Source organism: Neopelma chrysocephalum, unplaced genomic scaffold, assembly GCF_003984885.1.
Source record: "Neopelma chrysocephalum unplaced genomic scaffold, ASM398488v2 Primary Assembly neopelma1_42b, whole genome shotgun sequence".
NCBI classification, from domain to species: domain Eukaryota; kingdom Metazoa; phylum Chordata; class Aves; order Passeriformes; family Pipridae; genus Neopelma; species Neopelma chrysocephalum.
This window is the reverse complement of record NW_020897701.1, coordinates 6,834,301-6,860,128: the sequence shown is the minus strand read 5'-3', so window position 1 is coordinate 6,860,128 and position 25,828 is coordinate 6,834,301. Positions and strand designations below refer to the sequence as shown.

General features: G+C 43.2%; 2 protein-coding genes across 5 annotated transcripts in view; one reads left to right on the top strand and one right to left on the bottom strand.

Moving 5' to 3' along the window:
* The window catches only part of PPA2 (pyrophosphatase (inorganic) 2), a 35,573-nt gene extending 32,875 nt beyond the window's left edge, over positions 1 to 2,698 (bottom strand). For 3 of the 4 annotated variants that reach the window (XM_027677111.1, XM_027677109.1, XM_027677110.1), the window contains exons 1-2: positions 2,542 to 2,655; positions 726 to 790 (exon numbers count right to left, since the gene is read on the bottom strand). In XM_027677111.1, coding sequence (XP_027532912.1) covers positions 726 to 790; positions 2,542 to 2,605 — 129 coding nt within the window. In that variant the 5' untranslated portion in view covers positions 2,606 to 2,655. Of the gene's footprint in view, positions 1 to 725; positions 791 to 2,541 lie in introns of all 4 variants that reach the window. The other variant, XM_027677112.1, reaches the window with a different exon arrangement.
* Positions 2,699 to 12,832: 10,134 nt separating this feature from the next.
* The window catches only part of ARHGEF38 (Rho guanine nucleotide exchange factor 38), a 36,728-nt gene continuing 23,732 nt past the window's right edge, over positions 12,833 to 25,828 (top strand). The window contains exons 1-3 of the mRNA XM_027677172.1: positions 12,833 to 13,019; positions 22,979 to 23,154; positions 25,671 to 25,794. Of these exons, the coding sequence (XP_027532973.1) occupies positions 12,833 to 13,019; positions 22,979 to 23,154; positions 25,671 to 25,794 (487 nt within the window). The remainder of the gene's footprint in view (positions 13,020 to 22,978; positions 23,155 to 25,670; positions 25,795 to 25,828) is intronic.

Below are 25,828 nucleotides of genomic sequence, written 5' to 3'. Positions count from 1 at the left end.
CATTCATATCATCCATAGAGACTCGGTAACAGATCAAGAAAACAGCTAAAACCCTCCCAACCTGTTTGTGTAACAAGCACATCATGATAAGCAAACCTAAACCTAAACTGGAGACTGGCAGTTCTCCCACCAGTGACAGACAAAACAGGCGTTTCATTATTGCTATAACGAAGCCCCAGGGAGGGTGGCTAACAAGATGTGAAAGTGCTCAGCTGCACCTCACGCACTGCCATTCTCCAAAGGTGTGATTACCACTTCTCTCTTGGGCATTAGTGTTGCCTTACAATTATAATGCTCCTTCTGGGAATTAAAGACATACGCTGTAAGTTGCGCAAGCACGTGCTGTACGTATACTACAAAGAAATGTACACTTTTAATTGTAGACATAGGAAACCGCCAATTTAAAAAGAGTAACAACAGAAAATTAATTCAAGCACACATAAACACAAACCTAAACACAGAGAATAATCACAAGGTACAGTGAGGGTTCCTCCTGCCCTCAATCACTTGAGGACTTAGAGAGACACCCAGGCTTGCCTACACAGCAATCATTATGTTTCATTGTAAGTTACTGAACTCAGCAGAGAAAATTTGGTGGAGTTATTGTGCCTTTATTACATAAGGAATCAGCCTGGGTTACACTGGTCCTTTCTGGCACAATACATCTCTCCATTGATTATCCAAAAATCTTGAAATTAATTGTGTTTCAAGGCATAAATACATACCTCTTTAGATGCAGCAAACAGTGGAATGTCATGAAATGGGGAAATATATTTACCATCTGCATTCTCTGAAAGAGAGAACAAAGCAGCATCACAAACCTAAAGATGTGCCATATGACGTTGGTGTTGCTAAATATCATGCAATATAGAAATGTATATATGCTACGATTATGCACCAGTTAAACTTTTTCCGAAGTTTAATTTCAAGTACTAAAAATTAACCTACATGTAGGACAAGGAATTTGATTGTTTTGATAGGGATTCATTAGAATCAATTTTATTGCTTTAGTATTCAACACTATGCTCCTCTTCTGACTACCTGGCAATACAAGCTATGTAAAGGTGAGAAGATCCTTTCATTCTCTTTTCTTCTCACTGGCCATACACAATCATTAACAGAGAAAAAAAAAACCAAGGGAACCTCATGTCCATCAGCAATAAATGAATTAATCTGGGTTTCTAGCAATGTCTCTAGAACAGTGTGATTCCACTGTATTTCTAATAGACTGAGTTTCAGGACCACAAAGAGAAAATCCTCCAACATAGCAGGCCAAAGTTTGATCAAAAGAATGAGGGATAGGACAATTGCTCAGGCCCTAGATATGAAATACCACAGAAACTGACATTAACTTAAAGGGGGCCCAATCTGCACTTCAGCCTTGCTCCCAACTCGAGAAAGAAACTAAATTCATTGGAGAGGATGCTTAAGTTTTTCAAACTACTCCACTGAACTTTTTCAACATACTAAAAGCCCAAGCACCACGTCAAAACAGTGAAAACACTAACTCAAACCTCAAGGAATTTCTCCTCTGCTAGCACCTCTATTCACAGTAAAGGAAAAAGCAGACAAGGAACGTCACTTAGCTTTGGACTTTACTTTGACCACCTCAGCAAAGAGGAGTGAATGGAGTTGATTTGCAACTCCTGGAAGCCTCCCAGATGCTTCCCCCAAACAAAACAAAGTTTAGTGCTAGGCTGTTTATTCCCACTAAAGAAAGTGACTTTCCTAGATGAGCTTGTGCGCTGGAAGCCCCAGGGACTGAGCACAAGGGAGCTCTGGCAGGACGCTGCCAACCGGGTACGCGATGCCCCCGCTTCTCCCACACCAGCGGACGTCAGAATTGACTGCTTACAGGTCAATGGACCAAAAACGTACAAAACCACTGCTAGAGATTTGGCACCCAGATAGACAACACTGTTTCAAAAACCACTGCCAGAGAACTGGCACACAAGCAGACAACATTGTTACGAAAAAGGGTAATACTGAACACGGCACACCCTCAGCTCTCAGTGGGCCTTGAGAAGCCTCCTGGAGCACTGCCCGTGTCTTCGCCGTGCCACTGGCTGGCCGCTCTTCGGGGCCGGAGCACCACGTTTAGGATGCCAGCCTCCCGTCTCGGTGACGTGTATGGAGGGAGGGGGGGTGCCCTGGTCACAAGGGACAGGCTGCGCTGTCACACCGCAGAGACTCCCACGGCTGTCCCCGGGGTACCACAGACCCCCGCGCGCAGGCTCCCACAACACGGCGGCGCTTCACCCCCGGCGCCCTTCGTCCTCCGGGGCTGCGGAAGGGCACGGCAGAGCCAGGGCTGAGCAGGCCCAGCATCCCCTCCAAAAGCCGGGATCTCCACAGGATCCGCCCCTACACTCTAGAAAACACTGCTCCCTCCCTGCAGCAAGGGGGGAGGCTCAGGGGCGACACTTCACCGAGCCCGATGAGCCTCCGCGGGAGCGGGGACCCGCCGCCGTCTCTCCCCCTCCGTGCGCCCCGCGGGACGGGGAAGGAAGGGGTTTACGGAGCCCGGGGGCTGCTACTTACTAAAGTAGAGGCGGTAATCGGGCGAGTTAGGCCGGCCCCGCTGCTCCGTGCCGTAGCGGGCCATGGCGCCCAGGCGCCCCCACCCCCGCGCCGCCAGCAGCAGCCGCGACAGCCCCCCCGGCGCCCGCATGATGGCGGCGGCCGCCCTCCCCTTCCTGCGGCCGCTGCCGCTGCGCCGGCCCCTGCCCCGCCTGCCCCCGCCGGCAAGGAGGCCGCGGGGCCGCCGGGGACAGGGGGAGCACCTCAGGCAGAGAGGGAGGCTGTGGGGTGCCCGGCCTCAAGGGAGAGCTCCATCGAGTTGAAAATAATAATAATAATAAAAAAAAAAAAACAAAACACCCTACTTGAGGTCGCAGGTGACCCCCAGCGGGAGCCAGGAAAGCCTGGGCAGGGTCGTACCCCAGCTGTGCCCAGGCTGAAGTGTTCTCAGGCCACCAGCCTGAGAGGGAGGGGTTGCCAAGAAGATGGAGCCAGGCTCTTCTCCGTGGTGCCAAGCAATGGGACATGAGGCGACGGGCAGAAACAGTTGCGCAGGAAGTTCTACCTGAATATGAGGAAGAACCTCTTTACTGTGTGGGTGACCGAGCACTGGAACAGGCTGCCCAGAGAGGTTGTGGAGTCTTTCTCACTGAAGATATTCAAGAACTATCTGGATGTAATTCTGCACAATGTGCAGGGAGGTTGGAGCAGATGACCCACTTCCAAACTGACTGATTCTGTGATTCTTTGAAAAGTGTGGATGCAAAATTAGGGGTGATGGTAGTAGGGTTGCTATCCCTACCTGAGGCCTACGGCAGTGTGAGGACTCTACCATGCTGCTCCCTAGTTTGTTTGTTTCTTCTTGGCACATGGTTTTTTGTCACCCAAGCCAGTCTGTATCTGCACTGCTTATGGCCAGGCTATTTGCATGGGTTGCCAATGGCAGGTGAATTTTTAAATTGAACGCTGCTGATACTTAAATTAGATTCTCATCTGTATTCATGTTGTGCTGGTTTTAAAGCTTAATACCTCTACATATGATCTGATTCCTTTGAATTCCCTTTTCATTGATCCTTGAGGGCAATTTCAAATTAATTTCCTCTGTCGATAAGGGTGATAGTTCTTGGAGTAGTGCTCCTTATTTGTGGATCTTTCAAAAATTCCTAAAAAGGGGCAGATACCACTATTTGCATTTCATCGATGGAGAAAATGAGACAACAACTTTTGTTGTATCATCACTTAAATCTGAAGCCAATTATCTTGTGTATTCACTGTTAAAGGTGGTCAATATTAGCTTTGAATTTTAACTGTGATTTGAATTATCGTGAGAGATTTCTGCAGGGTAACTCCATGTTACCTTCATTATTTTATACAGTATTTTAAATTTTACTGGGAATTATTGATTTGCAGCAGAAAGGCTTAGTCTCTTCAATCAGATTTAAACAGCATATAACTACTTCTTCCCGTTATTTCTTCCCTCTACTACTTTGGTAGATCAGGAAAGAGTCGGGATTGTATATTCAGCATGTGCAGAAAGGACAAAGAATTATTTTACACTGGAGCAGGAGATTTTCATGATGGCCTCAGTCACTGTTCCCCCATGTACTACATTGAAATATGTTAGTTACTGCTCTGGATCTTTAAGGAATCTGTATTCTAGTATGTAGATTTTCCATTACAAGAAGGCTCTGGGGAAAAAAAAAGCTGTGGTCTCCTCTGATTTGTGCCACTGCTTGCTGTATTTGTAACAACACACTTATCTCCACGCTATTTTGCAGGCCCATTGCCCACTTCTGCAGAAGCTGCAAAATAGTAGTTCGTGTTCCACTAGAGGAGTTGGCATCTTTCTTCACTGAGTTCATCAAATGCAAGGTTATCAGGCTAATCCCCTCCATTTGACATGTAGGGATGAAATTTTTCATAGAATCATAGAATGGCCTGAGTGAAAGGGACCTTAAAGACCATCAAGTTCCACCCCCCCCATCATGGACAGGGACATCTTTCACCAGACCACATTGCTTAGAGCTCCATCCAATCTGGCCTTGAACAATTCCAGGGATGGAGCATCCGCAACTTCTCAATTTCAGTGCCTCACCACCACCACAGTAAAGAATTTCTTCCTAATATCTTCCTAATCTAAACCTACTCTCTTTCAGTTTAAAGCCATTCCCCCTTCCCCCTTGTCCTGTGACTACATGGGCTTATGAAAAGTCCCTTTCCATTTTTCTTGTAGGCTCCCTTCAGGTAATAGAAGGTCTCTGAAGTTACTGATATTTTAAGTTTATCAAGAGGGCAAATAATCTGCTTTTCATATGGAATAGTTAAAAAAGGGAAAACCTAGATTTTTTTCTATTATAATAAAATCTATTATTGCGTGCTTTCTTTGAGTTGGCCTGCTGCTGAAATGGGCAAGGTTAAAAGGAAACATGCCACAGGCCTAGCCTTCCGCCTCTGCTTAGTTCTGAGGAATCTGGATTTCATTTATGGAACATCAGAACCTTTGAAAATCACTTACTGAGCACGCACACAGTACTTTTACACTTGCAAAGCTAGCAGTTGGGTGCAAGGTCATTGTAGTAGGAGTCCAATACATATTTATTTCCCTATACAAGCTTGAAAATTAAATACATTGCAGTGGCCAGGAGTCCCTGTAAGATGCACAAAGTCTGAGCACAGGGTTCTCCATTGCCTTGTGTTGTGAACATGGTCTTACCTAAAGCTCTCTCATCTGTAGTGGGAAATGGGCTGTGAAGCACTTCATTTTTAATTTATAAAATATAAACAAGTTTCTGTGCAGGCACTGTTTAGATGCATGGATTGATGCCATCATGTTACCTAGCAAGGGTAGATGATACAGCAGAAAACCACATAGAAACCCTGTTAATGCTGCCAGAGCAGAGAACATGACATTTTAGGACTCTGAGGTATCCAAAATTGCCCTACTACTGAAGAAATAATGATACTTTAAATAGGTTTTACTGTATTTTTCAGTATTGTGCATTATATTACATAGAATATGTCAGAAATATGCACACAACTCCTCGAGTCATATTTGGGTAAGACAGCTTCCTGATTAGAATAAATCTACCTAACATCCTTGAATCTTTGAAACAGATTAATGTTTTTGTTCCAGTATTTACCTTAAGCAAATTGTCCAAAATTACCAAGTCTTTTACTACAAGGGATTTTTTCACATTCATTCCTAAGCATTTTACATCCAGATCCTTGTAGTATGATTCCAATTGGGCCAGCAATAGGCATTTATAGGACTGATCCCATTTGTTGACCTTGAAACAGCTCCCACTGAAAAACAATAAAAATATTGCTATTTATTTCAATGGAATTAGAACAAGATCCTTAAGACTTAAGTAGGACTTACATGGTACTTAGGTTTTATGCTTGCCCTCTGCACAGGGGTGAATCTCATTCCAGCAAAATGCCACTGGAGTATAGCAAAAACTCAGCAACAATATAATCATCTAAGCCTGAAGGACATCCTTTCTTTAAAAGTTTGTACTCTGCAGTGTACATTTACATTTATTTTAGATAAATTTTTATATACATACCTATATATTTTAAAATTAAGGGTTTTGCCCGTGAAAATGCTGTACAAATTAAATACAGAAAACATTATATTATAATTTAAAGACACCCATCCTCCTGAATGAAAATAATATTCATCTTTTCAGCTAATAAGGCTTTGAAGAATTTCATTAGTACCACTATGCGCTATTTCAGTGCATTCACTCTTGACTGGTGATCACATCATTATCGTTAAATTTTGCTGTAATAGAACTTCTATCTCTGTGGCTTATAAGACCATTAATCTGAAGGAATCAATTCCTGCCAGCCTTCTGTTTTGCTGCTATGTGTGTGCAAGAGGCCAGCAGGAGGATAGCCATCCTCCCTGTCCAGCCGCCTCAGTGGAACAGGTCGCTGCTTGCACTTGCTTGCCAGTGTTTCCTTGTTCAGCCATCACCATCTCACCAAGGTGCCGATGGATCAGCTCGTACCAGTGCTCCCTAGATCAGACCAAGACAAGCAAGGCCAGCTGAGGCATCTTAGAGAAGTCGGGCTAAGTTAGTCAGGCTGCTTTACAGCCAAAGCAAGTTAAGGAGCATGAACAACTCCTCCTGCAGATCTGTGCACTGACAGTCTGCAGCAAGAGGAGGAGGAGGAGTTGTGGGAGTCGGTAACCTCTTTCACTGGCACAGCTGGATCTGGGAGAGGACATCTAGAGAGGATGTCTACGCGCAGCCTACTCACACACGTATTTGCATTTTGCTCACGGATGAATGCCTGATGGCAACAAAATACTGCATCATCTTGCTAAGAGGAATAATCTTCTATTTCAGTAACTAGAATTAGGTTTGTCAAGTTACGTTACTTTCCCTCTCAATGTGAATAGAAACACAGGCTCCTATCCCAAAGAAACTAAGTACTCTAGGTCAGACTGTGAACCCTTTTTTTTTGTAGGGGTGAATTCACTTCAGCAACCCAATTGCTTTAAAAAGTCTGGTCCTCTGTATTTATGCAAAATTTGGATTTACATTACCATGTGTAGGAAGATGTCAAGTTTACATCCTGGGTTTTTTCTGAATAAATTGTTTATCTGAGATGTTTGTTTATTTCTTAACCATGCTTTTTGTTTAGGCTCCCTGTAATGTATGTTAGGATTCACTTGCCAGACATAGCTTCTCTGGACCTCTGCCTAGAAAGTGATTTGGCTATCATGAGGCCAAGACACCATGCTTGAGTCACGTTTTGTAGGCTATGGCAATTTTTTTCCTCTTAGACATCTGTGTTAAGTTCATTTTAAGCTCTGTGAACCAAGGATTTTCAGCCTACCCTAACTCTCATCAAAACTTGTTTGTGAGTACGAACTAAAACTTAATTTTTTTTCTAAGACTCTTATCTTCGATATCCAAGGCAGCCTCCCCATCACAAAACAGAAATCACAAAATAGTATCTTTTCCTGTTCATTCTTTCATCGATTCTTTCACATATGTGCACAAACACAAATAAAGAGAGGGAAAAAAAGGCTCCAGTTCATGATATAAAAATACTGTCTGGAAATATGAAGTTTTATTGTGAAGCTGCAAATCTATAATCATTCAAAATAGGAACCTAAAAGGAAAATCTTGCCTGTTGTTCGTAATAGTTTTTTGGCTCCATTCCCATCTTGATTTGTGAATTGCCAGACATAAGGTTCTCAAAGATTCCTAGAGAAAATATTTCACCTTTGGTAATTTCTACGCCCCCCTATTTTACATTGAAACATAACAATAATAAAGATTCATCTTCCTGCTCTTTTACCTGTGCCTCGCTCGCTTGCTTGTCTTTCCTTATTAGCTTTGATATCACAGTGCCATCTACTTGATCAACAGAGTCAGTTTATTTTCCTTAGAAAATATCTACGCAGCTGTAACTCTGAAGAAATCAAAGGGCTGCTCAGTTTCCTAGCAAGTTCCTTCTCCTTCTCACCTCCTAGCCCTTTCAAAGCAGCACTGCCCTTAGATGTCCGCCTTTGGGAGCTGGCCCAGCTCTGAGACTGTTTCACAGACCTACACAAAGCCCAGCTGGATAGTGACAGATCCACAGGCATTGCAAGGACAATGCAAGCCCTGCCGACCCTTCTCTCAGCATCCATTCTCCTCTCTGGCAGGTGTTTTGATTTGAGAGACGGGTCCCCCTCTATAGGCAGAAAACGTGTCAGCCTTTTGTATGTGTAAACTGAAGCAGAGGCTTTGTTTGGAGTAAAAAAGCATCACAGCAGTTGGAGAAGATGGATTGCATAGCTTGAAAGGTTGAGCTATCCCTTCTTAGAAATATCAGCAGCCTAGCCTGAGCCCCAGCAGGCATGTACCTTATGAATTTTTCCTACAAATATTTAGACAAGAAATACTGTAGATGGGGCTAAAAGAAATTATCACTGTGCACTTACTTCTAAAGACCTGTTTCTCTACAGGAATCACCAGTCTGGCAAGATCAACAGTAAGAGTGAAGGTGAGACTGCCACACTAAATAACTTTTCACCTACAAGACAGGCTTTTTTCTCTTTTTGTACTATTGAAAGGTGTTTGAAGTGGTTTTTTTCTATGTATATTTCAAAGTAATTTTGATTCATTCATTGTGAAAAATCAGTGTGTAGACTTCAGTTTTACCTGTCCTTAAGCCTTCTCTTTTTATTGCTTTTATCCCCACCTGTCACTCTCTTATCTTGCCAGTATGGTTGCAAACAGGTAGGGCGTACGTACCAGCAACTTTCCAGTGCTCAAAGTCCTCGGTGGGCCTTACACATGATTGTTCTTATCAAAGTCTCAACGTTTTGTCCCTCAGAAGACATCTTTGCTATGACTCGTGCAGAGTGACAAGAGATACAGGCTTGCTTTTATAGGCACTTTGGCTTCTCTGTATGGAGGCAGGCAGCTGTAGAGACATCTGCGTTCTTTGCTGTCGAGCTCTACCTGTGAGGAGGGTAGGACAGATTTCTGCAACAGTACCATGGTACCTTTCTGCTTCTCCACTGCCTGTTAAATGTTATCTCTTTACCTGAGCAATACTGGTATTGGCTGGTGAAGTCACCCTGCAGCTGCAGATTGAGACTGTCTTTTCGCTTGGTGGCTGTGCTGGTCATTGCAGTGAACAAACTTGAAAATGCCAGTCCTGTCCTATTGCTGCAGGACTCCAGCAGTGGTCTGTGCCTCCCCTCTAAGGAAACAGGCACAGTAGTCAACCCACACCAGCATTTTTCATGTATCCTCGGGGATACTAAGTTATAAAGAAATCTTTTGTAACAGCTGTGAGGCATTACAAGAAAACAAATAACTGTTTGCTTACTTAATGGCCATCAGTCTTGATGGTGCTCCTGGTTCATTTATAGCTCAGGACTGAGATAAAGGTTAGCACTGACCGTGCAACAATAAGCTCTTATATGTGCCTAATACAGTTGCTTGGGAACACAATGCCAATATTTTCTGTGTTGACACCAGCACCTGTTCTGTCTCCTAAGCAGGGTGGTTTCCATGCAAATAACTCCTACGTGAGTGCTCGCATCAACTGGATTCCAGTTTGCTTTGTAGAATTAAATGAGCACAACATGGAGTAGTTAAAGAGATTTTCACATTAATTGTAAAATGAGCATTTTGTCCACATAGATATCAAATATTCCTTCTTGTCTTATGGATTACTGACTTTGATACCGCTTGCCCATCAGTTGTCACTGGAGCCAGAAGAAAGCGGGAATAATTTGAAATTGAGAGAGGGTTGTTCATACTATTGTGCATGGCAGCTATGGCAGCTGAAGTCAAGTACTTCACATGCAGTTCTTACTGTGCTTTCTGTGGCATTTTGTTATAGCCCAAATAAAGTTCAGTAAACACTAATAAGAGTTTATAGGGGTATCTCACTCAAATGCACATCTGATTGTTTTTACATACTTCTCCTGCTGACTGCACAGGCACAATCCACTAGTGTAAAACAATGATGGGATTTAATGTGACAATGGATAAGTCATGTCTCAAACCTCCCTCTGTCCAGAGGGGATAGGGAAGCCACTGGTCCTGAATGTGTCCCCTTCATTTGGAATATTACAGAAGACATGCTATTTTCAGCCTTTTCCATGCTGTGTGGCACAGAGGAGGTATTTTGAATTTTGCAGAAAGTACTTATGTACATTTCTAAACTGTTTTGTAAGCCTGCTCTGGGCTCCTGGCTACCTCCGAAATAATGCTGCTCTCTGAAACCAGGTAAACCATTGCAAGTACAACAGCAGCAGCAAACTACAGCTGGCTTTCCCCATAACAATTACCTTGCTGAATGAACACACACCTTTTCACACCCTGTGACTGAATTGAGGAGGAAGAGGAAGACCACTTTTGCATGTGGGTAGGTTGCTGTCGTAATAAACACCTGAGCAAACTTTACTATATCCTATCTTGGCTGTAGCACTGCATTTGTGGCAGAGCCTACAAAGCCAAGAATTTAATAAAGTTTGTTCTTCCACCTCCACTCAGCCAAAATACATTCCTCAGTTCTCCCCCAAACCATCTTAATTTAAATAAATTTAATTTAAATCTCATGTAAGTGATGGGACCTGTGTCTTCCGAAATGCATGACACTGTAAAATCCTGGTGGGGGAAGATACCTTCTTTGGGTGACTCTGGTTTAAGCAACCATTAGTGCTACCCGCAGCTGCTCCATCCCTGCGTCATCCCCTGCCTCAAGCTGCCACAACTTCTTTCTTAGCTGGGTGATGAACTAATCAGGAGCACAGATCCAGATGGAAAATAGCCCCAGGAAAAGGGGGAGGGAGGGAGTTTTCTGCCAGATCAGTTCCTCCATCTCATCTCAAATTCATGTGTTTACACCCTGCAGCAAGAATGGAAACAAAATCATTTGGGAAAGAGGGGCAATCAAGGTGGTGACTGTTTAAACCAGTTTTACCACCCTCAATGAATGCCAAGCGATTGCTTCAAAAAAAGCTCCTCCCTAAGTCCCGGTGTAAGGAAATGGGGTGGTTGATTTTCCTCAACTCACATCTTAATCTGTGTACTACTCGTTGCTGGGGCTTTGATGCTTGTCAGAAGTGTGTCACAAGTCTGTCCCTGCCTACGCCTCTCCCTGCTGTCACGACTGCTCTGCCTTTCAAGGAACTTTTGTGGTCTGACTTGCAGAATAAAGAGTTTCTTAGGAAATATCAAAGAGGAGGCAAGACGTAACACATGAATTGCCTATGTAATATGTGACTGCTTTGTGTGAGCACAAAGTCTTCCAAGTATTTCTCTCACATTTTATTCCTCTGCCAGACTGTGTTTGGGCTGGACACTCTGTGCAGCACTGGCATGGTGCTGCAATTTGACGTAGTAAATTGCTTAACAGTTTCATAACCTTTTCCTTTCACTGCTGGGTAGAAATGAAGGTCTTTGATGAGGAGGTTGCATCACAGGGCCAGCTTTGTAAAGAAAAATAAAAGTTGGAAACAAGATTACACTACTACGTTTCATTGCCACTTGTTTTTTACTAGACAGTCCTTCAGGGACACAGTGTGGCACTACTAGACCCATAAGCTCTGCCAGCATCTGTCAGAGGGACATTAGTTTGTCCCCTGGCAGATGCTGTGGCAATGACTGTGTGTGAGACTGACACCGATTAGGTTGCACCACGGGGCTCCCACCAGGCATTTCCTGTGGCAGCGAGGGCCACAGGGTTGGGTATCACAGCAGCAGCAGTGATTGCTCCTGATGGCTGTTGGGGCTCTTCCCAGGATAAGTCCGGTCCAAGCTTAGATGCCAGCAACTCCTGCTGTTTTGACATGAGCTTGATTAGACTGGCGCTACAGAGGATCACTAGACAGTACATGTGTGCCAGAGGCCGTTGCTAACAGACAGGATAATAAGATCTCTTCCAGGGGCTGATCCAGAGGTATGACAAGCAGGTGTTTTGGTGTCCAGTTCCTCAGCCATCAGAGCACGCTGGTTTTTTACAGCAACCTTCACAGGTTCTTGGCAGGCTTTGCCTTGGCTCTGGCCTCTCTGTGTGTAGTGTAAAGCAGGACAGAGCCTGGTTTGAGAAAAGTGTCAGCTCCACACTGCTTGCCACCTTCCAGAGGGGCTTTTGTCTCCCTTAGCCCTTCTCTTCATTGGCCTGAGGGATTGGTCTCCTTTCAAACCTGTAGATCCGGAGTTTCCAGCCCAAAAGCTACACTTCTCAGTGGGATCGAGGGACTGGCAGATGCAACTTGATTTGGGGTCCTGACCAGGCTGCTGGTTGGGCATTAGCCCAGGGGAAGGAGGAGTGAGGGTGAAGGCGGTGGCTGGCCTCCCCTTCCCATTTCCCTTGCCTCTGCTTCCCACTGCCCCTGCAGTGCACAGAGGGAAGGGGTCCAGTAAAAACATGACAGTGCCCTGTCGCACTCGGGCATCTCTCTGCTAGAAAGCCAGGAGGATGCAATTCCCGCTTCGGGATGCCGGCACCCACGGCCGTGCGGCGGGGCGCGGAGGGTGCCCTGAAGCAGGAAAGGGTCCGTGAATACCTGCGGTTTGGGGCTGGCCCTGAAAGCGGCCCCGCCAGGCGTGCTTGAACACAAGGCAGGTGAATGCAAACGCTGCCTGGGGCGTCACCTTCCCGGGGGTGGAGCTGCTCCGGCACAGGTGGCAGGGCTGAGCCCGGGGCCCTGCGGAGCCTGGGGAGCCCTGCTCCAAAACCAAGCCTAAAGCAACCAGCCTTCACCTGGGCGGTGAGTTCACCTCCCTGAAAATCAAGCTATTGCCCACCCTGACACCACCACCAAGCAAGGCTGTCCGTGGCGAGCATGGACTGTCCGGGGAAGGAAGGCGTGGGGGGAAGGAAGAGGAATTTGGCCCTGCTGAGGAACAAGCTGTACATGGGGGAGAGGAGGAGGACAGAGCCCGTGGTGGAGAGCACCACCACCGCCGGGGACCATGGCACCTTGAGGAGGAGTCAGTCCGACAGGACAGAGTACAGCCAGAAATTACAAGGTACTGGGGAAGCCTGTTTGGTGCTCTGCTGCTAGGGATGCTCTGAGCTGGGGTGGTATCTCAGTGCCCTCTAGGCTGCAGTCTTGAGATAAAGAAGGGAATGGTCATCTCTGCCCCCATGCACTCACAGTCGGACTGAGCAATGGCCCCTCTCACCTTTGCCCCTCACCTCGAGGGTGTGAAATGTTTCTCCTAATTTTTCTAAATAGTGTTGTGTAGACAGGACACAAAATATAATCTAAGGTTTTGCTGAGTTCTGCAAAATGCGTATGCAACCAAGATCTTTCTTGTTCATCACCAGAATGCATTTGCAGCACAAACTGTTATGTGAAAATAGGATGCCTCTGTCCTATCTGTCGTTGGCTGTTGTATCAAGTGAATTTTATGCCAAGTCATTAGAAGCATCAAGGGCATTTTTTTTTTCTCAGTTAAAAATATTAGATTTATAATGTGTTTATCTGTTGCATAGTTTTTACAAACCTGAACTAAGTATGTCCAAATACGTTTGGATGGATATACTGATTCAAATTATACTATTACGGAGAGGGTTTCTTTTCAAATAACCAGATTGCATCTGGACTACAAACTGTAGTAAAGTATGCCAGTATTGAGCTTGTCAATCAAAAATTAAATGTGATGCCACAAATTGAGGAAAAGCATGAAGAATGCGAATGGCTATTTCTGAGAGTGCTCTGGAACACGAACTGATGAATTCCTGTGGATTTCCAGGGTCTTTTAACAACAGGGTCCCATCACAAATGCAGGGTTTGAGTAATATTATACTGTATGTATTACTAATAGTCATATAACTACCTAGTGACAGTTACTCATGCAACCATAATCCTTTATGGGGAAATAAAATAGAAAAATACTTGTATTGTGGTTTTGATGCACTTAATTAGGAAGTAGCATTGCTTCAGAGAGACAACAAAAGCAGAAAATAAAGTAATAAGCCTGAAAATAATAGGTTTTCTATGGGGGCTGCATATGCTGAGAACAACAGAGTGGTTCATCAGTTATGCTGTTCCCTCCTCGTGATAGCTAATCAATGAGGAGATGAAAAATATTCAGTTAAGTCAGGCCTGTGCTTCAGGGATCTGGCGGGGGTGTTTCAGGGCACAAGCGTGGATTGCTGTGGTTGAGCAGGCAAGCTCCTGGCAAACGTCCTACCAAAACAGTTTGTAACTCGTGAATGGGGTTGTCCAGGTGAGGTCAAGGTTATCAGAGCAGTATCCAGCAAAAAGTGTGAGATCTTTCTGTCTCATGATGGCTGTATTCATGCCATGAATGTCTCCTGTTTAAAATCTGAAGCAAAGGAGGTGGGGAAGCCTAGGAAGTCATGGCAGAATGTGAGGTTATGTTTATGGCAGCATTCCAAGGAGATGGTAAATCCAGCTTTACAGCTCCTGCCACCAGCTGAGACTGCCGCGGCCACATATTGCAAAGCACTGGTCCGGTATCGGCTCACTCCGCTTGCTTCCTTTTGTTCAAGAAAAACGATGATGGGTTAACAAGGTACCTGCAGGCTTTATATTGGATTAGAGGTTGCCTGTCCTCAGAGTGAAAATACAAAGGCATTAGAAATTCCCATGAAGTATATTTACAGTTGCCATAGAAAGAAATGCAGCTGTGTGCCAAGGCCTGACCTGGATCAAATTTTCCTGAGCTAGATGTGCCTGCATCTGATAACGATCACGGATCCCGGACCTAACGTGCTGCCTGCCAATGCTGAAAACGTGCTATGATCCTACACCTTTATTTTCTTCATTTTTCTCAGTAGCACTTGAATGCAAAGTAACTCACTTCAGGGTGACGGAAGTGGTTTTGTTGGCACAAAGCTTTTGAGTTTTCCATTCTTGTTAAGAAAACCCAGGCTCTATTGGTGACAGGTAATCTGTTGTGTATCACCAGGTCGGGACTTTCTGATCACCCATGAATGGTAAATGCTTTGTAAAAAAAAAACCAAATGGTAATTTGCACTTGCTTCCCATACAAATTGTGGGAAAAACTCAGTGTTTAGTTGCCCCTCCCTCCTATAGTCTCCTGTTAATATGTTCTCTAACACATAGTCTGCAGAGCTGGGGTTGGTATTAGCACAGATAAGGAGGTGTAAGAGAAAGAGATGCAACAGCAGCAAACTCTGCAGAAGGGAATCTTTTCTGAACGGGGCAGGTTTCCACAGCTAAAAGTCAGGGGCCTCAGGACCCCCACCTCTGCTAGTGGCAGGCAACCTTGGTAGAGCAGAAGAACCAAGGTGTCCTTACACATCCAAGTGCCTACTTCAGCGTTGCAGTAAATTTGTGCAAGGTGAAGCATGGGCGAGACATCTCTCAAGGGCCCTTCCAGCCCTTTGTATGATTTAAACGGTTCCCTGAGTAAGAACTAGGCTGTTGCCCCCTACAGCCATTTCTAGCAGCTCTGAAGTATATGTTCAAAGTACTGCTTAGTGTGTTGGAAACATAGGTCCCGAAATAGAAGCCTTTAAACCTAACCAAACCCAAACAAAAACAAGAGAACAAGAAGACAAGCATAAAAACTCCTGAGAATTCAGTTTCTGCCCTTGGATTTTACTGAAGTTCTGCTATTTTGTACAGAATCGAAAATGTTTTCTATAAAGAGTGAGAAAGAGAGCCTACTACCCAGATCTCCAGGGTAATCCAGGTGGTTTGCTCTGTCAGTCCACAAACATAAGCACAAAGGCATTGTCAGAGGTGAAAACTTCTGCAAATGTTTTTCACTTTAAAATTAAGGAATCATTAGAATACAAGAAAGCATTTTCATGGTTAATTACTATACTGGATACACCTATTCAATACCTTATCTGGTGTGAATGGCCATGCAACACCTCCCGACTTTTCTCTTTTTTAAAAAGGAAATAAGATGCAAAGTAACTATTATATTCTCAAGGAGCTTGGCAAGCATTAGTGCCTCTACTTCAGCTCATCCTGCGAGATGACCAAATGCCTGCAGCCCCATTTTAGATAGAGGAAAATAAGGTGATTGCTATCAAATGTCAGGTTCATGATACAACCATGCAGGCATTTAGAACCCAGGTTGTAGTTGCATTCTTAGGTAAGTCCAGGAATACCTTGATCGAGCCATGTACATTTTTTTTCTTCCATTAGCTGGACAGAAGCATCAGTTTTCTGAAGAGGAAAGAATGGGGTTAAGGAAGATATATTTACTAGCATTTGTGGTGGATGCAGAAATAATATTATAAGAGCTAAGACAGAGCTCCTGTGACATTTCTATGCATTGCTCTGCTCTGCATTCACTAGAAAATTCTGCACATTTCTATTTTCCAGAGGAATGAAGAACTAACTGGTCTCCATAAGCAGTGGCACAAAGTGGTATTTAGCACCTCTATATTCAAATGTATTATCTATAGCTGTTTAGTTGGTAAGAGTTGTTCTCTTTTCTGCAGAGAAAATCCATCGGCAGCAGCTTTAAAAGTAGCTATATTAATATTTATGTATTATATTAATGTTGGATCAGTCTTTGAATTAATCTAAAGCTTCCAGTCTGTGAGTACCTATGTATTTTGGTAAAAGGGGTTTGCTTGATGTAGTTACTGGCACATAAATGTTTGCAAGATCAGGGCAGATTAACATACAGTGTGTCATGGGGATAGATACTAATAAACAAAAAGGGCAGACCACAAAAAGGAATTTAAAGCATAGTTCACTGTCTGTTAGGTTTTGGACAGATTGCTAGTTTTTGCTAATAACCATATGCCAAGCTTGTGCTTGCTGTGAAAAATGAACGGTAGAAAATGGTGGGTTTCCTGAAGGAATCAAAGATCACATTTGCAGTGTTCAGCAAGACAATGCATGCCTTGATAATACTCCTTGTCTTACAAATTATTACATATTAACTCCTTTATAACTTTAGCTGTGAATGGGTCAACTGCCCTGGTAAATGATTTACACACATTTCAATTTAAAATGCATCAGTGACATACCTGTAATAGACAGTGATTCAAATCACACAGCTATCATAGTATACTGCCTCAGAGCTTGTATCTGAATCCAGAGTGCCACGTGTTTTCTGTGTCTAATGTAGTTATGAGAAATAACCAACAGCAGAAATTATGCAGAAACCTGTGAAATTATACAAATTCCTGAAAAGATGCTATGCCTTGGTATACAAAAGCCCAGTCAGAGGCAACTCATCCCCCTTTGCTCCTTCTCAAGCAGGGCAACTTTCTCCATCCCATCCTCCTCCCTGCTTGCAGAGCTCACCACTCCTTCCTGCATGGGCTGCTCATGCACTCAGCTTCTGGTACCTCCCACTAGGAGTAAAGATCCTCTGCGCCTCTTTTCAGTTCCTTATTTGCTTTGTGCTGTACTTACTGATTAATTTTCTATGGACTACAATGTAGATAATGAAATATCCTATTTCACTGCAAAATGTATGCATCCAATGATCTTTGGAGCAGCTGGTTTACTAAAGTACAGCAAGGAGTAAAAGTCCGGATTATTTCCTGAAGCCCAGGAGATGGTTCAATGAAAATACCCCCTTGTGCCCTGTGATGAGCAGTCACGATCTAACAAATACTTTTATTTTTTCCCATGCAAATTTGAGCTTGGAGAATCTTATTTTGCTAACTTGCTCTGCAATAAAGCTGGAGTTATTCCCTGAACTTATTGCAGTGGCAGTCAGGCTGGGAAATGAGCTCATCTTTTCAGAGCAGAATCCATTTTGTGCCACTGTGTTTGCACTGCACTTAGCACAACCAAGCTGTACCATGTGGCTCAGGACTCTTAGGAGCTACCACAGCATAACTAGTAACAGCAGCCAGGGTAAAGGAGTGAAGACTAGGACCCAAGGAGGTTTACAGGTCCTCCTCTGAGCATATTAGCAAACATTTTATTAATTGGGATACTTTGCATTGTGGGCCACACAGCTCACAGTTTGTACAGCTAATCCACCCCAAATCTTGAGGTATGTGTGTCCCAGGGGAAGAGGTTCAGATATAACCCTTCCTCAGTTCTTACTTTATTAACATACTAGCTCAGTGCCACAGGAGTGGTATATTTATGCTGGTATATGACACACTGGAAGGTTTATTTGTAAGTATTGGCACTAACAATGAGGGCATTCTTCTGTCACCTGATGATAAGCTTTCTTTCCTTCCACAGTGGTCACATGGGAGCTCTCTGTAGTCCTGTCAGCACACACATAATTAAAGCAGTCTGCTGTCAAGGAATTGAAGAAAGAACCTGTGCACTGAATGTAAATATTTTCTGTACTTTATGGAACAGAAAAATGATCAAAGATCAAATGACCTAATTGCAAGGAAGTCTCTGATGCAGATTTTATAAGCAAACCTGTTGCCCAGGAATACAGGTGCAAGGTCATTCTGGTCCTGCAGTGCTTTCCTGCTGGGTTCAGGAAAGGGGCTTTTTGCATGTGTAGCTCACAGCCTGTTTCTGAACAACAAACCTGTTTCTGAACAATGCTGCTGTTATATACCTCTCCGAGTCAGAAAAAAAAAAAAAGAGGTTTTCCACAAACCTCTCCCAATCCTTTCCTATTTCAACGCCCAACTTAGAGTTCAGCAGTCCAATTCACACCATGTTTGCACTGTAACAACTCCAGTGCAAAACTGTAAGGGCATCCCTTATGTAGTGATCCCTCACAAGGGGAGGGGCATCTGAAGTAAAACTCCTTGTGTGTTGGCTCATGTGATGCACTTCTTTTGCACACAGTGGGACACTTCATCCTTCCCTGCTGCTTGTCCTATTTCAGGCTCCCTCGCTTCCAAGGATCCCAGTATCCCGGTGGCGTGCAGCCTTCCCAGCACCTACAGCAGAAGCAGGGGTCTAGAGGGCAGAGCCGGAGAGACGGTGTGAGGAGGGAGAGGAAAGCTGCCACAGCAGCAGTCTCTAAACTTGGCTGCCTGCATTTCATTCCCAAATCCAGCTGATAAAAGCAGGTGTACATTCCTGTGTGTAATAGTTAGGTTATCTGAGGGTACAGGCTATCTGAGGACTTGCTTTCACAGAGGAATAACTTTATCCAGGGTGATATGAGCCCCCTGTTTTACACGTGAAAACACAATAATGCTATAATTTGTTTGTTATATCTTGATAACTTATGCCTTCACCTCTCCCTTGTGCCAGGTAAAATCTCCATATCTGTGCAGTGCAAGTGTGGTGTCCTCCGAATGCTGCCTAAGCAATGGAAAGGCCTGTTAGTCGCTCCATGCACTGACATCACCGTACTCGTTCTTGTATTTTGTGCCAGTACCGTCAGTTCCACGTGGGAAGCATTCGATGGGGAGAAACCTGGGTTCCCTCCCCAAGGGTGGATGTAATACCCAATCAGACCATCTTACCTGGAAGGATGGGTAGAGGAGACCTCTCGAAGCTTCTCACTCTCTAGGTGTGGAAACCAGGGAAATTTGCATGCATAGGTCTTGCAAACCTGCTATGGCTGTTCCTCCAGTCACTTGCTGTGGATCTCCCAATACCTCCCCTGAGCCTAGAGAAGGGCTGCTGTGTTTGCACATTGCAAGCTCTGTTCCTTCGTGCTCTCGCTGCATTGTGGCATGTCTCCATCTGGGGGATATCTTTAGACTTCACACTTGCAAGAAACTGCTTTTGTAAGACATGTGGCTGCTTTGTCCATGTCATCACATAGTGAACCTCTTGAGTGCAACTAAAGCCATGTACTTCAATACATAGCTGGAAAACCAAAGTCATCACCTTCCTCTCCAAAGCAAAGTCCTCCAGAAAGGTGACTCCTGCAGATAGCTGACGTCACAAAGCAACAATTCAAACATTGCATTCTACTTTTTATTTTTATGCCTACTAAAAGTACCACTTAGTTTTTTGTAAACTGGGCTTAAGGTGCGACTGTTTAATATACCATTCAATGGACTATTTTTTCATTTTTCTCAACCTGGCATCTCTAAGGACGAATGAGTAAAATTCTTAATGTAATAGTTAATCCTCAGCGATATCTCTTCCTGCTAATCCTCTCTCTTCAACTGTTCCAGGGCTGGTACACATTACCAGGTAGAAATGAATGTGCTTATATTCCAGATATGCACTTCCTGTTTGTGCATTCATTAAACTTTCACTTACTCCACAAGGATTTCAGCAAGATACTAATGTTCTCAAACTGGTCAAAAGCAATCAGCTGAACATGAAATCATACGTTTGGGCTGTAATCATCACTTCAGGATCTTGCTGTTGCATTCTATAGAGACAGATATGCCTGAAATGAAAAACTGAACATATTGAGTGAAAATGGAAAATTATATTACATTTAACAAAAGGAAACATTTATTAAAAAACATGTTTTCTATAAGGAAACAACATCTAACATATTTCTCATGATTATTTCTTCCTGTTGAGGATAGCTTTTCTTTCCTCGCATTATTATCTATCATGCAATAAAGATAATAGATGAGCCCTGACATAATTCAAGAATCAAATTTGATCAGGGTGATCTAATGGCATAAACTGAAAGAACAGCCTCTCAAGGGATTGTGACTTCCAGCCTGAAGTGGGATACAGTGGCTTTATTTTGCTCATATCATGCCCTCCCCTGCCACCAGAATAAGAGATTAGAAAGTTCTTTCGTACAGCATCTCGTGCTTACCTTAAAATTCCATCTGATACCATAACAGTTCTGTATCACAGAGAAAACAACACTTCTGAGATCTTCCAGGATGTCTGGTTCTCTCTGCGCTTTCTCAGGAGCTGCCCCAAACTCTCACATACAGCTGCATGCATGCTAACCTTTTCACAGCCAATCTCAAGAAAAGTCCTGATTTTGGTGCAGAACTGGAATAGAAATGTATTGTTCACATGGTTCCTTGTGAATTTATAAGTGTGGTTACATACTATGAGTTTTTGGAGGAAAAAGTATCTGCTGGTTTAGCACATCAGCAGCAGGCAAGGTTGTCTCATTTCTGCAACCCTAGCAGAAACTTTCTCAGAGGGACCTGTGAAGTGATACTGGTACCAGTTTTGCTCTCCTCACTAACGTAAGGGCAGAGTTTGTTTTATTCAGCACACAGCACCTTTGGTGTATGAGCTCTGCAGTAGCACAAGCTCCTGTGCCATTCATGCACTCACACCAGCACAGACTCACCGGGGCAAAATTCAGCTTAAAATTCTTTTGATAGCCAAGACCTTGTGGAGGGGAGACATCCTCTTCATGTTTCTATTTTATTGTCTGAGGACAAACTGTTCATGCCTGTTATATACAGACTTCAAGGCTAAAAACTCAGAGCTGGAAAGTACATCTAAATACAAAAAAGTTTTAAAAAATCAGCCTGCCCCTGCCCCAGTTTCTTTGGGTTCTTTGTCCTCACTGTTTAAAACTAGTGGTATAGAGACAGAGGTGCAGTCCCAGAGCAGCTATTTGAAAAGAACTGTGGTCACATCAGTCTTACTACAAAACCTAGTGGGAGAAGCATTAATAACAAACCTCTTTTCTGAATATCAGTGGTCAGCATAATTGTAGAAAGGGTTGGGGAAGATGATACATTGGATTTATTATATTTTACACCTCTTGTCGGAAGATGCTTAAGGCTCTCTGTCCTGAAAGCTGATTAACTTTCCCACAAGTCCAGCTCCAGGTTATCATCTGCAGCCTTGGCCGATGTTGTACTGGTGAGCTCATGCTGTTCAATGCTCACTTGAGTGCTCATAACCTCACTCTTGACCATCAGTTCAAACAACTGCAATATTGGCTGTCAGTGAGCAAAACACCTGATACTTGCTATTGCCTCATTATTTGTTCCACTCCCTACAAGAAGTTGACACGAAGGTGTAGCAGTTGTAGCAGTCTGATCCTCAGCGGAGATTCCCATCCTTTGCAGCTGAGCAATAAAAGTCCATGTTGTCAAAGCTCGACCTGGGTAATGCAGACTTGAGCACCTAATGATATGTGCATCTTTGTTGGTACTCTGCACCATCTTGTGGCTAGCAGAAAAACACCAGAATAGCCTCTGAAGTATTTCATTTGTTTATTTAATATTTTGGTTCTGGTTTTGTGTGTGTATGTGTGTTTCCTCATGAAAAATACAGATTAGATTGTCAGTGTGCAGAGATAAAACTCAGTGCCCTTTTTACAGCTGACATGGATCTCTGCAGGTTGGCTTACAAACCAGAAAATGGGAAAACCATCATTACAGATAAGTAGGTTGTGTGTAGGTCCTGTAGTGTACGTAAATTACCCATCTGTAGAAAACTAGCTTGCATCAGGTATTCTAGGTGCTAAGTATTGAAAAACAGTTAAGAATGTCCTGATCCCAATGATCTCTGTTGTTCCAAGAAATGTTTGTTATTGATCATTAAAAGTTTTCTCATATTGTCCTTTAATTCCTTTGTCTCTTTCAAAAGATTATTTTTAAACAGAATTAGAGGATTCATCATTATTGTTACTAACATTGCCTTCATTTGAAAGTTTGTCTTCCAGTACTTGCTGCCCTCAATTTCCCATGAATAGACTCAATGTTACATTGTACAAAACAAAGGTTATTATTGTGAAGCTTTTTTATGGTAAACAGCCTTTTTCTTTCACAGAACATATTTTTCCCGTCCTCCAAATCATAATAGATGTCAGACCAAGACTGCGTTTTCAAAGGAGTAGAAGGGCATCAGCTATCCTTGAATTTCAGTGTAACAAAGATCAGACTTTCCTGGGCTCCACAGAAAATTTCTGCCCAATACATAACATCTAAGCTGGGGGAGCTGGTGATGGGTTATCCTCTTAATGCCAAAGGGACAGTTTCCTTCCCCAAATCCATGTCCACTTTTAGAGGAAGGAGATGGAATGACACTCAGTCTGATTTGGGTTTGCCACTTCTTATGCTTCTTTTCCTGCTCTCCATGGTGATTTGGGAATTTCCAGCAGGCACCAGATACGTTTCCCCACCCATGGGTATGCAGGGCAAGCTTTGTGCACTTCTTACAAATCTCTATCTCTCTTTTAAACAGAAAAAATGGCCCCACAGGTGGCCACCTCGCCACAGGAGGATGAAGAACAAGTCAGTAGACGCATGATGGCCAAGAGGGTGAAAATCATAGCAGAACTCATGCAGACAGAGAAAGACTATATCAGCAACTTGGACCTTTGCATCAAGGAAGTGATCCAGCCCCTGAGAAACAAGCAGGTGAGTGCTGGGGGTGGAGGATAAGGCAGTGATGTCAAGGTTTCAATTCACCCACGTTCTGCTTTTGGACAATCTTAATGCAAGCACAAATGCCAGCATGAGAGTGACGTGGTGCTGGAGCTGGTGCTCCAGAAAGTGATATATCAGGGCTCTGGTGAGGAGAGAGGAAGGTCAGATATGTTCCTGACATTTGTGCTGCCCTTGCATAAAGCCTGCATTGAGGTACTTGCTCAGAGGCCAGCTTGGATGCTATATACCTTCCAGTGGGCTGCACCAGCAGCTTCCAGCTCTCTGTACCGCTCTGTAGTTATGACTTTTCTTACATGCCCTGGCAGACCTTTACTGGTACCTCGAAAAGCAGTAACAACTAATAAAACCAAGTTTTGTTCTACAATAGAAACTGGAATGGAATGAACCTCTGCATCAAGTTTAAATTCAGTTGTTAGGATAACTTTATCCATCCTTTCAGACAGCTGTGGTGCATAAACACCATGCTTGACAGGCCAGCAAGCGCTTAGGAAATTTGCACTCTACACAGAAAAGGTATATTTAAGAAGGAAGGCTCATAAACTATCTTTCAGGCAAAAGATCTCATTAGGCCAATGATAGCCATTTTCTTTTTCAGCTGAGACTTCAAAGAGCACCTTTTCCTCAACAGTATTTCAATTTGTAGAAAAATGGTGAAGCTGAAAGCTGGGAATAGAAGAGATTGTCAAGAGAAAGACTTGTATTTTTGGGGCCTGAAGTATAGCATTCAGAGAGGCTACGCTAATTATATCTGCTGCAAATATGGAATAAAAATAATTTTAAATAGACCTTAACCCAGATTCTCTTTATGTAGGGTTTCTTATGAAACTGGTGATAAAATACAGGTGCAGAGGCCTAAGTGTCTTTAGATGACATTGACAATGCCTCTTCAGGAAACGCTGTGGTCAGCTGAACTCTGTGCTGTTTAAACTCCTGCAGGACCTTTTTTCATTCCTAAAACTCTGTCAGAATTTGTTCCAACCCATTTTTGGAAGAATAACCCATTTTCAGAAGAGCTGGCCTCTGATGACATAACTTTAAGGAGTTCTTGACTTCTTCCTCCTCACTTGTTCATCCACTTAGTAATCTCCACTTGACTCCCTCCCCAGCCTGGCCAGCACTGAGCAAGAATATTGCCTGGCTGAACTTGAGATTTTTGACAAGTGTGCTGTATTCTTTTGCTCATTTTCAGTCAACTGAAACCGTTCATTTTGTGTTAACCTGTGTAAGTGTCCATGCACAGCATAGTTTGGATATATGTAGACATTGTTCTGGGGAGTAGGTCAGAAGTCCTGTGCTAGATGTATACAGGAAAAGTAATGTAGAGATTATAACTGTCTTAATGTAATAACGTCTGCATTTTTGAAAGGTTTTTAAGAATGTTATATGGTTTTAAGGCTAGTTCTCAGATAAACTACCATATTGAAAGTTTGTAATGTGTTTAGAGAAGGATAGCTTTTAGAAAATTGGCCTAACAATTTGTTTCATATTTCCAAATGGATAAAACATGTTTTAGCCCCTATAATATTTCTAAAGAAATTAATTGCATTAGTACTGGAAGTATTTTTCTGATTCTGTTACAATAGCATGCAATTTGATCCTCCTGGCATCTGGTTAGCTGCTATGTAAATCAGCAATTCTGTTCCAAATGGAGAGGTAGGTTTTGAGGGTATTAATATGGATGATGAAATTGGTCTTGTCTTTGTTCTCAAGATTAGCAAATTACCGCTGGCTACCTCCAGTTGTCCCCAAATAGTAACTATTGCCCTGCTGTGCAATGAAAAATATGTGTCCTGGAAATTTTTTACTTTCTCTAAAATGAGTAGGGATGCAGTACCAAATTCTGTGTTGGCATAAATTCATACAGTTCATTGAAGTCCATGTTGTGTGCCTAGGCTCTGTAGGAAGCTCGTTAGGTTATAGTAATATGCAAAATGGTAAATGTGTTTGTTTTAGTGGAAATTATATGATCTTGATTGTATTTTTGGATTTATAGGACAACTAACTTAAAATGACACCAGCTTTCTAGAAGCTGTACCTGTTAGCTGGCACCAAAGTGCCAAGGTCTGAGTTTATGTAACGGCCTCTGTTAGTGAGTGGTAATCAGGGAATAAAACCCACTGTCAACTATTGTTTTCCTCAGTGGGAAAGTAAACAAACATTTCAAAGCCAGCTAAGGATCTTTTCTTTATTCACATGATAATATTTATTTCCTTCCTAGGTAAACACTTTCAGATTAGGGATAGTTCAAAATAAAGGTTAAAAGCACTTGATAACATACCCTTTGTTAACTGCGTCAACCGTATTATACTAATCTGAAAACTGTATATGTGTCCTTGAAATCACAAGGAGGATGTTTATATGAGGTTTTGCAGAAGTGGTGCTTCCTGGAGTGTTGAACAGTCAGGGCATAGCAAGAGAAGGTCTGTAATACACAATGTCCTTCTTTATCCTTTGTCAGTAGCTGCTTAATATTTGTATTCCATTAGATTGCTCGCTTTGACGTGGATGGCTTGTTTAGCAACATTGAATTGGTCCATCAAGTATCAGCCAAACTGCTGTCATTGTTGGAAGAAGCCACGACAGATGTGGAACCACCCATGCAAATAATCGGTATGTTTACCGTCCTCTTGAGTTCTACAAAGCT